We start from the raw sequence: 12,374 nt of genomic DNA on the forward strand, positions 1-12,374 counted from the left end.
GAACTTGAGCAGTGTGTGATCCTTAACATTAATCTTATTTATGTTTTGGCATTATGTATATTTGTGATTTTTTTTTTTTTTTTGTGCACCTTACCTTTATTTCATATTATCGCTCTTTCATACTTCTTACTGCAAATGCTGCACAACATTTTCCCTTGGGAAAACAAACATCTCTTTAAAATGGTCAAATTTCAAAATTCTATCATCTATCTAACACCTAATGCTAGATAACTGAAAGCATTTTATAGTTAACTTAATAAATGAATACATTTTTGTTTATTTTCTTTTCATAATTATTATTGTTATTTACTTTTTTCAGATTCCATCAGCATTTTATTAGCTACTAAATTGAATTGGCAAATTTTGGCTAATTATCAGTATGTTTGTATCATTTGAAGACCAAGAAGCAGTAGAAAAATACCAAAAATATGTTTGGTTATTTAGAAACAGTGCCTCGAGTTTCTTTTACAATTGTAAAATGTCCTGCACAGAATACATTTGGGCACAACTCTTGAACAAGTGAACATTGTTAACGTCCTTATCGGCCTGTTAGATTGTGTTAATCAAATATTGATTTCTGCCTCAGGAAACCAGTAACAGTCGGGTTATAACTGCTACTGTATGCAGCATATTTAGACTTTTAATATTTCACAATCAATGCTGTGACATTATCACACTTTAGAAAATAAGAGGTTCAATTTACCCAAACTGAATTAGGATTTTTTTTTACCGTTAATGGTACCCTAGCCAGAGAGTTTAGAGATATCCTCACACATTTCTTCTGCTTGTCGATACAACTCACAGTTTAAATCATCAAGAACTTTTGGTAAATTGACTTTTATGCAAACACTTAACTCTGGAAGCACTTGTTTAGGAAAGTAACTGCCAATTGCCAAAGTACACTGGGTCAAATACGGTTTATCTGCCAGCATAAATTCATCACAGCTGTTGGAAAAACTACCAATGGTGCTGACGTGTACAGAAAGTAAAGGCCATTCATTAACAGTGAGCAGTCCGAACAATCAGCCTGCATGACTGACAAGCAAAAACCTCGCCGGATCAACCTTGTGGATCTTTGACAAGCCGGAAGCATCGCCCCAGGAGGTTTGACACGGTCTAAGCGTGAGCAGTGATTTACAAAACGCAGAATGACATTTGGAGATGCTGAGCACACAGAGACACACACTGCCACCCTTTAGAGAATCAGCTGCTTGCCGTAGTAAACTCTGCTTTCTCAATGCATTTAAATGCGAAATGAACAAACAGCAGGGCTGTGGTTTAATACAGTTAGGTTCACGAGGAGTTTCAATAAAACTGTAACTTGAGCCCAATATAGACGCTCAAAAGATAAAAGCACTAAAAGAGATGGAAGAAAAAGCAACTTGGGCTGTTGGGCTCATGCTAAGAAAAGTAAGCAAAGCTTCTGACTGTGTTCAGAGCCAACCCATGCGCTATGTTTAGTAACAGGGCTGTAATCAAGTAAATGTAAACTGCACAGAAGCAGTAGAGCCGTAGGATCTGAAAGCGGGGATAGGAGGAGGGGTTGAGGGGCAGTGTGGGCGTGAGGGAGCCACGGGAAAGAACCTGAGATCAGCTTGGAAACTGACGGATATATTTGGAAGAGCATGAAGACAGTGACTTCCGAGCTCCTGCAATATAATCACGATTTGTCACGGCCAGGAGACAAGGGTTATTATAAAAATAAATAAATAAATAAATAAAAGAATGTGAATACCTTAATAACAGAAACCTAAATAAATAATCTGAAGTTGCTCTCCATCACATGATTTTCTAGCAATCCTGTCTCTCTTGTGCCTGTCCCTCTGCATGTGTGTATGTCTGTGTGTGTGTGTGAGCTAGCCAAGGGGAGTGTGGCCTAGTTACCATAGGAACATGTTCGCAGCCTGTGCACTGCTCTCCGTCAAACTACCTTCATTTTTGCTAATGTATTTAGAAGCATTATTGTGTGCTGTGCTTGTAAATGAGCACAACCAAATTAAATGGGTGGAAACCGTGAAAAAGAAATCAGAGATCAAGCAAGCAGTTAGAAGCTCTCCAACTGACTACTCTTTTGTGTTTTCTCACCACACATTAAGAGTTCGAAATAAAACAAATTCCCCTACGATAAGAACCGCCTTCTTATTTGTTTCTTCCTAACACCTAAAATCATTCCCCCGTAGGTTCTATTGTTTGAAATGAAACAGCAGCTTCTCGCATGATGCTAACTAACAGAAAATAATATCTCTTCCTGTCCCTGGAGGGAGCAGAAATGGCTGCTTTCATCTGGGGAAGTAAAGAGAGCATAGAGGAGGAAGACGGAGTGTATCAAGGCTGGAGTAAAAGGCAAATGGTGCTACTGAATCTGGAGGATGTCAAAATAAAACTCTGGGACAAAGCAGGGCTGAAAGGGTGAGTGATGTGAGTGGTGGAGGATTGAGCAGTGAAAACTCTTCAATATACTCAGGTACTTTTGTAAAGCTCAGTGCACAGTGCTGAAAAGGAGTGCAAAGCAACGGCAGAGGAAAATGTATGTTAAACCTTGGAAACGGTGGCGCGACTTCTGAGAAAACAGTGCATTAAGGGGAACATATAAAAAACATATATAACAGAGAAATATCTTACTGGACCACGACAGACTGGAGCAGAAGCTGGAAAAGTACAGCGGACAGAAGTGAAAAGACTTCCACCAACACGAGGCTTAACTGACTCACTTGGGGTTAAAACTCCAGATCCACCACAGCAAACCTCCGCTTGACCAACCAACCCAAACTGACTCTGATGCGGCAGCCACGTCTTTGAAGATGTGTCCATGCAGCTATATGGCACAGACACAAGTTGTTTTTTTTTATTTTTAGTTTTTAAGACTGATGTACCAATAAGTCACTGACAACAACAAATGTGCAACACAAGTAAAATAAATTTACTGTTGCATGTAAATAAAAAATAAAGGAAAGCAACATATATATGACCAAAGAGCCAAAACAAAAAAAAAAAAAAAAGGTTTACAAATCAAATAAGGAGAAACTTCCAACTATAGTTTTGGTTTGGAACAGGGAACAAATAGGCAACTTGGGAAATAAGATACAAATATTTCAATAGTGCAGCAGGAAGAATATTTTTTCATCTTAATAATAGGAATCTTTGACAATTCTGGAAATATCTTATAAACAGCATTAAGTGTTGATGAATGACCCTCTGATATTTCTGGGGTTTATCTTTCTGTTTAGCTGTTTGACTCGAATGAGAATTACATGACAAGCACAATCTGGGGCTGCTGGTGTAAACACACTCACAAATGTGTCCACGCCTTGAATCATATTAGATTTTTACTTACAGAAAAAAGAAAAAAGAAGAAGTAGAAGAAGAAACGGTGCAGGTTCACCAGCTTCTTGATTTCAGTATATGGAGCAACAATCAACTTATCAAAGCTGCCCTTTATAGCCTAAATGTCATGATGCTGCTTAACCACAAGCTGTTATTATGATTAATTGATAAGCATTCCTGCTGACACATCAGCATTTAATTCCATTCCTTGTTTTCAATTTCAGATATAAAATGTGAGGAAATAATCATGAAGCAGCCAATAAATTTGGGAAACATTCAATACATTTGATTATTCAGTCAATCCAATCTTAAGTAGAGCCTGTCCAGATCGTGACATCCGAGTTGATGACAGCTGTCTGAGATGGTAACTAGTTAGGCTGCTCGCTTCAATGAGAAATTTGAGGTGGCCAACTCAAGTGTCGGAACAGATTAAGAGGAGGATATTAGGAGAGGTTTCTTGGGCACTTCTGTGAGAGAAAACAGATGAGTATCATGAGGTACAACATTGTTATACTGTGTTAGGAGAAATATAGATATATATATATTGTGTTCTCTCTGTTGGGCTACCGATAAAAAAAGAAGATGGCGAGAAAATTCACAGCCCAAGGCAAAGGAAAACAATTTGAGAAGATTGCAGGACAAGAGTTCCTGTTTTTCCTTTTTCTTTTTCTTTTTTTTTTTTGTTAGAGAACATTCAAACAGACTGTCAAAGCCTTTCTGTCCTTGGCAGCAAGAGAAAGCCCCCTCCATGCGTTGCATTGAAGATGGCTGAAGAGCAGCAGAATTATGACGGAAACTTGGTGTTGGAGTAGAATCAGCTCTTTGCCGGCTGTCAGGCTCCCGGCTGACAACTGTGGCATAGTGGAAAGGAGTCCAGATTGTCAGCAGTTCATGAGGAACCAAGAAAGATTAACAGACGTCCACGATTCTTGCCTTTCCATTTCAGCTAAACTACAGCGCTTCCATGATGAGATGCATGACACAGTTGATATCTTTATGGGCGTTTCACATGGAGGAGGATGAGGAAATCCTGCAAGGGCTAATGAGTCACACTGAGCCTTATCTTGTTCTATCAAGTGTGCAGCCTCAAACATTTCATTATTAACTGAAGCTCCTCTCTCACCACTGCATTATGGGCTTTTCTTAAGATGGGAAACTGTATGCAAGAGTCCGCAGTGCAATATCTACAAAATCATCACGATCGTATCTTGATTTTTCAGCTATTCATTTCAAATAAACAAACAGACCCCAACTCCAGTTAAAGTGGGACACTTTTTGGCAGATGTAATTTTAATCAGAAAATAATTCCCCATTGATTCTGCCTCAATTTGTGAAATTAAAGGTCTCTTTATATCTACTTTTCATTTCCTGGTTCTCAGATCCCACCCCTCCCCACCCCTCCTGCAGTCTGTGCAGGTGTTCAATATGCAACACCCAGAGATAGCTAATTAGCTAACTACAGGTATCAAAGAAACCAGTGTGGAATGGCAAGGAAGTCTGGCCTAGTTAACAGTGCCAATCAGGTCCTTGACACTGATTTTTACACTTTGCAGGGACCTAATTTAAAATCCTCTTGAAAATAAACTAAGTCAATAAATAATAATCTACTCAGTGTGAGGCACCAACTGTCACAGTCTTCATTTCGTGCCATCATATTACAGGCGGTGTGACGTCCACCATTATGTGTACAGAATGTATCTTGCACATGGGACAGAATGAACTAATGTGACAAACGGGTGGCATTTTTAAACAAACAACGCCTCACGTAAGCAGTTTTGGGCCATTTAGCTGGCATTTCATGCAGGTAGAAGTACAGGTTTTGAACCCAAATTCATGGCACTAGCGGGAAACCTGCATTAGTGCAAATTTATTGACTCAAACATACATTTACTGGCACAACATGCGTTTTTTTTTTTGGTACAGTGCAAATTCAGCATGTGATACATAAGGCCTGCAACAAGCTAAATGCATAATCGGAACTTCAGACATGGAAACCCTCCATAAATAGTCTTATCAAACATCCTTAAGGCCAGTGCTTGGGGGGGTCTTCTGAAACAGCAAGCACATCTTATTGGCTCATTTTACTTTTGTGCCCAACTATACTCAAAGCATATTAAAGATGCACATATAAAATCCTTAGGGAGGTTTTCTACCTGTGTTCTGATGTCCCACTGTAACTGAGCTCAACACGGTGTCATGAGAGGTCGTTCAGCCTGCAATGCATCACCTTAAAAAAAACTGCAAGACACTGAACACGGACTCCTGAGCAGTAAACAGCTGGCAGAGACCCTGCTGCCAGTGTTGTAGAAGAGTAATGAGGCTCTAAGGTGGATGACCAGCTTTAACATCTCGATTAGAAGGTATTTAAAACATTGCACATTTTGCCAGGAGTGTGTCACTTTACTTTGTGCCCTCACATGTGTACAGCACTTACCCAAAAAAACAGGACTTCCTGGTGAAGAAATCTTGATAAGCTTAGTTACATCTGTGGATGCAGACTGAATCCGGTGGGTTTCCAGGGCACTTGGGAAGGTGCTGAGGTTCCAGGTTTACTAGCTTTTTTATCATGGGACAAAGGTAGAACCAGTTTGTGCAGACCTGAGAGATGATTTCCAAATAAAAGGCCAGTGTTGTCCTCTTTGAGAGACAGTTGTGTTTTAATCATGAGGACCAATTTGTTTTGTTCAACGTGGGCAGCTCCTCCTGTTCTCACCTATGCTGCAAGTGTGTCCATACATGCCCTTCGTCAGGTGTGAAGGCTCTGGAGGAAAGCGTGAAGCTGGCTGCCACCTTCAGCTCAGTCCATCACTGAAGCCAAAGCTTGCCTATCAGCAGCCCTATCGTGCGGCTCAGCAGCTCTCCTCTGCTTCTCCTCCCTCTCTTCTTCCTCTGCTCCCTGTCCTCCAACTCTATCGCAATCCAGGAACTGAGATGTGATCCCAATGCAGCTTCCTCGGTAATAAAGAGAATCTCTTCTGAGGACGGTTTTTGTCATCTTAATTGTTTGTTCTGGGCACATGTGACTTCAAACAGCCCCTGCGTCGATTTATAATCTGGGAATAATATGAACTCCTGTTAGCGCGTTTGGTGTAACGATTCACAGAGCCAATTAGTTCATCATTTATCACTTCTATTTACATTTGAAACACTCTACAGAGATAAACGACACAACACGGATTCTGTACGGCCACAACTACAGCAAGCTGCACATTGATCATGCCGGTTATTGATATTAAAAAGGGGATAATTATCAAGTAGCCTCTGGGCTAAGCCAGCTCTAAGCACCACACAAATCTACTGCACACTGCGCGCACTGAAAACCACAAAAGCACAAAAATAAACATCCCAAAAGGTATTTACAGGCGAAATCCCGGAGATGTGCAGCAGCATCTGAGCAATATCTCATTCGTGCACATTTTTCCTCGCTTCTAGCTGGGGTGATTTAATCTTGGAAAGCGTCTGTAGTTCACCCTGCGTGGCATAACGACGTCTCCATAATCCAGAAATTCATAACGAGAGAGAGAGAGAGAGGAAGAGAGACAGAGGGGTGGAGGAGGAGGGGGGTCCGGTGCCAAATTGTCGCCGTGTCCTTTGCGCTCTCGCGGTCCGTCACACCTGATTTTGATTTAGCATCAGTGCGTGGAAAAAGAGGTGCTCGGCAAAACGGAGAAGTCTCTCCCCTGAGGGCGGAGATAGTGCGTAAGATAGACAGAAACAGAAACCAACGCCTCCAAAGGCGGGCGAGTCCGCCCCGCGCTGAAAGCTACCATCTCTGGAGTTTGTAACATCCGAAAATTAAACCAAAAACGATGACGTCCGGCCGCCCACTGCGCCCAGTAATTACGATGAGAATGAGGGTTTGGGGAGTGGAACAAACTTCATTTAAGTTACTTCTTGCATACGCAGACTGTGCAAGTATAGGGATGCTGCACTTATAATAAGGCTGAACAAGAGTGGAAACATGCATGAGGTAATATTTCATGTGAAAGACGCTTTAATAAGACTGTGCTGTCAGCAGCTGCAAGGTGGCAACATGTGGGGGGAAAAGGAAGGACAAAAGCAGTTTATTCTGCATCCGCCGGTCATTGGCGCTACAGATTTCTGGTAACAAGATCCCCACGGCCCCCCAAAAGCCTCGGATTCACTGGAGGAATTGGTTGGCAGTAGTAGATTTAATTTGAAATATAACATGCATTACTGTAGCACAATCAACATGAGGGACTGGACATGAGAAACCCCATGTTGTGGCTCCTTGGAGTTTCAAAGAGCTTTAGTATTTCAGCAGATAGTGATTTTACTGCGTATGAGGCATTCTCCAAAAGTAATATGCAATTTTTCTACATAAAAATAATGCACTCTACCAGTCTAATCTGACCACAGAAACATATCAAAGAACAGGCTCATTTTTTTTTTAAGTCTGTGTTAAAGCGATATTCACCTTTAACAAGTTATTGACCACTGTAATCATTTCTCCTGCTCAGACTGGCCAGATAGAAATACACCTTACAAGTTACAAAGTGATCCAACATTAATGCGTGTATGTATGTGTTTGATTGACCTCCAACTTGCCCAATGACGCGGCGTCATGTGCCAGGTTCAACTCTTTCGCCAGAGGTTTTGTTGTGTTCAAGAACTGCACCAGCACTCGCCTCATTCAGACGAGAGGTGTGTGTTTTGCTTCCTTTCCTAAATGCTCACATCTTTCAAACTTCACGTTACTTTCTAGCGCAGACAAACTGAGACGACCCTGATGACATCATTGTGACATCCCCAGGGTTAGTTTGTCAAAGGAGAAATTATGCAACTGTAGTACACCCCCATGGCAATCAATCTGATCATCATGTATAACTGCAGAGTATCCCTTTAAGAAGATAATCAACAGTCTGAGTTAGCCAAATGAAGCAAGTGTTTTTACCAAAGTCTTGTAACACAAAAAAGGCATTTTTTTATTAAGAAGATCATACTTTCTCAAGATGCATGTTTGATTTTACTAATTCAAGACTGCTGATGCCTCACATATCTTCTGCTGAATTTTACACTTACACTTTTGCACAGGAAGAGGATCCTTCATCGGAGCAGGAGCAATAAGCAACACCAATGATTCTTTCACTGAACATGAGTATTGTTTTAAGACAGACTTGAAATAAAATCCTTTGAGGTGCTCAGTGATGGTTTGCTGTGTTTAAAAATAGCCCAATGGCCTGTCCACAGGAAAAATCGAAGTCTGTGTGTGTGACTCATTTGTGTTTTAATAGTCTAATTGCCTTTATTCCGGTCACTGAAAAAATGCCAGGCATCCCAGCAAACACTGTCCATATAGATGCAGACGTGTGGAGGCACCAGTAATTGTTCTGCTTCAGAGCAGTTTAATTTTGATACCTACTATGTAAACATGTTACGTAAACGTGTATTGCTAATTGTTCAATCCCAAATGTGTCATAGATCATTTCGTGGGCATATATCAAGAAGGCATTACGTAAGTCCCAGATAAAGAAGGTGTAACCGTTTTTCTTTTATCTTACATCCCTATATTACAGTTGTGAGGGTGGATATAAAATTGTTAGCAGATGTGGGTAATGGTAACCTTTTTTCCTAAATGGTAATAATCCTCTGAATCATTAAGGGTTGGATGTGTTAAAAATACACAAAGAGCATTGAAAGAGAAAAGATTTACGCTTGTGTGTTGTCATAGTTTATAGACTGTGACATGGCCTCACTTGTAAAATGTTGGTTACACAAGAGTCACTCAAATGCTTTTTCTTCTTGCCCTTTCGTCTTCCTGGTGTAAACTGCAGCTTGTTCGGGTGTTAGCGTGGTCATCTTAGCGGGACTTAAAGTGTAATCCAGCTGCGTCGAACAAGAGCAAAGAGCAAAGTGTGGGAAGCAAGAAGAGATCTGATAAATCCGGATGGGATGAAGCACACATCAGCGATGTTAACCGAATGTCGGTGACTAACTTGGGACACAGGACGGCACATGCAAACCTTCAGAAATAGACAAGAAAAACAAAATACACACACACAAACTGGATATTACACATCCCCACTGTTTCTCTCTCAACCCTCACTCACTCACATGCAGACACACACACACACACACATCTCCATGGAAACTGATAAAAGAATAACTGATCTGCAAAAAGAAGCGATTGACACATCATTGTGCAAGAAATTGGATGGTCAGCAAGAAACAAATTTATGGAATTAAAAATAAAATCCAGGAGGGTCTGAGGGATCTAAGGAGAACCAAAGGGCCACCAGCCATCAGATATGTAGGGAAAACAGTGAACCAACCTTGTCCCAATGTCAAAAAAAATAAACCTGAAAGATCTGGTACTCGAGAGAAGAGACTAAAATGCTCTCATCCCAGTTTAACTCTCTGTCAAATTTTTCTTTTTCTTAACTGCAGGCTAGTTATGTGACGTGAGTGTGCGGTTCAAACCCCCCCCCCCCAAAAGAAACAACAACAACAAAATAACAGCAGAAACAAGGCCGCAGATGCAGCACAACACAAACGCTGCACAGGAAAGGCTTGAGCAAATATGAAGGAATGAAAGTTACGCGGATGTTGCAGATAGCAGAACAGAGAGGGTGGGCAACAGAAGAGGGGAGAGGACAAGGAAAGGAGTACAGCACAGAGTACAGCACAGTACACCACCTACACTCGTCTCCATGGCAACTACCACACTAGAACGAGTGATAATGCAGTTCCCTCTCTTCCTATTCTGAAAACTGTTCAATTTGTACCATATGCACTGTGCAGTATGTGGGAGACAAAGCTTTCAGTATTCTGTTGTTGTAGATGATGAGGGAAGTGTAAATGCACTACCGGCTAAATATTTTGACTGCATGCCTTACAGCCTTCTATCCACCAGAGACGTTGCCTTAGCCCGACACCAAATTCATCGTTATCGCTTTAAGGGATAAGTTGTTCATTTTTGAATTAATGTGTTGTTGTTTTTCTTCTTCTTCTTCTTCTTCTTCTTCTCCTTTGCCAAAGCAAGTGACACACTGTGTGGGCAGCAGTTGATTTCAAAGAACAAGTACTGAGGTTGACAGAATTGAAAAGGCATGATAAAATAAATGCCTTTTTATTTATTTATTTATTTTTTCCTCAGTGTTGCTGCCGCTGGTGTGAATGTAAAGTGACACCACAACAGCTCCAAACCTTTTATCTGTACGTTCAAAAAAAAGAAGACACAAATGTGCTGAATGCAGTGTACTTTGGGGCATTGCTGCAGAGGAATGTGACAACGATGTGTTGTTGACATTGCACAAAGTGTGCTTACGATGTGTGTTGATTTATCCTAACCAAAAAAATGATTTGAGACATTGTCTCTTTGCTACACCCACCACTCCTTTTTTTTTTTTTTTTTTTTTTTAGCCATCCTTCCATCCTATTCTGGACTCATTTCTCCAAACTTCCTGTTTAACAGCCACAGTAGCACATTCTGCTGCTGTTACGGTAACTAATATTTGTTCCCTGTGCTGCTAATCAGTTTGTGGTGTTTGCTCATGTCAGTCTGAGGCGATTTTCTTTGTCTGCTCCGCTGTCGTTCAGTGGCAGTTCCTTAGGCAGACTGTTATGATTAATACAAAGCACAATCAGTCTGTCACTGTCAACCCTGCATACGACAAATGCAGCGGAAGTCAGTCAGACGGCCCACCAGGGAAACGTCCAGACCTGCCTCTGCTCTTCACTTCACCAGCATGGTTCGTATCATGCCGGAGACCATGTGACTGCCCGAAACGTGGAGTAGATTTGCTCCTTATCGCTGGCCTCACCTGAGCAGCCAGGTTTGCCGCAGGAACTCTGGCCTGCACCACAGTCCTTAACTTAAATGTGACATTTAAGCAGTTTGAAAGATGACTATGGCTTCTAGTCATAGTCATGCATATGCTGAGAGGGAAGAATTTGTTTTCTCTATTGATTAATCCACACATAGGGATTATGACTAATGATTAGTTCTTGAAACATCTCAAATCCAAGTTGGAGCCAGGCTTTATTACATGACTTATACAATTCTAAAAAGATTTTCAAATTATTTTTCTGATGAGCTACCATTTCTTTAACAAGCTCATTTCTGCAGCTCCACACTGTTAGTATTATTAAATTATTTTGTCAAACCTGAAAACATGACAAAAATATTCCAGTTTCCTCAAATGCAGCTTAACATTTTGAAAACAGTCAAAAAAAACAAATAGGTTCAATTTTCTGAACGATGATAAAGAAAAGCAGCAAACTGTCATATCTAAGACACAGAAACAAGAAACAAAAAAATAACCATCAAAGATGTTGCCTCTCTGCCAACAAACAAATAAACCTATCAATCAATCAACTAATCATTACACCAAAAAAAGGATCTATTTTTTTTTCCATCAATTAAAAAAATTTTACAGGCTGTTTGAAGGTCAGGAATCAGGGACATGGGCTCAATATGATGATTTTTTTAATAATCATTTTACAATCTGAAGTGTAGAATATATGGTAAAGAACTTCAAATGAAGCTTGAGGTTTTTTTTGCATATACAGCCTGGTAATTTATGACACAAAACAAAGACATAGATGTCTGACTAACTCAACATCATCAGGACATTATAGCAACAGCAGGAGAAAATCCGCTTGAGTGGAACATGATCCTGTTGGCAGCAACGTCAAAACAGAATTTTGGGAGCTTTCATGCAAAGGTAAAAAAAAAACAACAACAACTGAGCCTGAACCATCTGCTGAGGGCTAAACTGACATGAATGCAGACTCAGCAGGCGTTTGCACCTGAAACTCCAAAGGAATTCAAGGTCTGCCTCACCAGTCAGCCGCGAAACCATCATCCTCATCGATCGTGTTCCCAGCTGAAGCGTGAAAGTCAAAACTAAACTAGTAATAGAAATAATGTAAAAGATAGACCTTGAATTTCAGAGGCATTGACAATTTCAGGAAATTAAATGTGGTTGATTCAACATTTACTTTTTTTTTTTGTTTTTTTTTTTGTTTGTTTGTTTGTTGGCCAGCGTGCCAACAGAGGCTGGTTGAGATGGCCGAAAGCTGCAGGA

The 12,374-nt window shown here is 40.6% G+C and overlaps 1 protein-coding gene across 6 annotated transcripts in view; it reads right to left on the reverse strand.

Annotated features, from left to right (window-relative positions):
• The window catches only part of LOC124074422 (ras/Rap GTPase-activating protein SynGAP-like), a 39,720-nt gene extending 32,630 nt beyond the window's left edge, over positions 1-7,090 (reverse strand). The window contains exons 1-3 of one of the 6 annotated variants that reach the window (XM_046417345.1): positions 6,685-7,089; positions 5,759-6,377; positions 2,712-2,815 (exon numbers count right to left, since the gene is read on the reverse strand). In XM_046417345.1, coding sequence (XP_046273301.1) covers positions 2,712-2,811 — 100 coding nt within the window. In that variant the 5' untranslated portion in view covers positions 2,812-2,815; positions 5,759-6,377; positions 6,685-7,089. Of the gene's footprint in view, positions 1-2,711; positions 2,816-5,758 lie in introns of all 6 variants that reach the window. The other 5 variants (XM_046417342.1, XM_046417344.1, XM_046417346.1 and 2 more) reach the window with 5 other exon arrangements.
• Between the last annotated feature and the right edge of the window lie 5,284 nt (positions 7,091-12,374).

This window comes from Scatophagus argus, chromosome 17 (assembly GCF_020382885.2).
Source record: "Scatophagus argus isolate fScaArg1 chromosome 17, fScaArg1.pri, whole genome shotgun sequence".
NCBI classification, from domain to species: domain Eukaryota; kingdom Metazoa; phylum Chordata; class Actinopteri; family Scatophagidae; genus Scatophagus; species Scatophagus argus.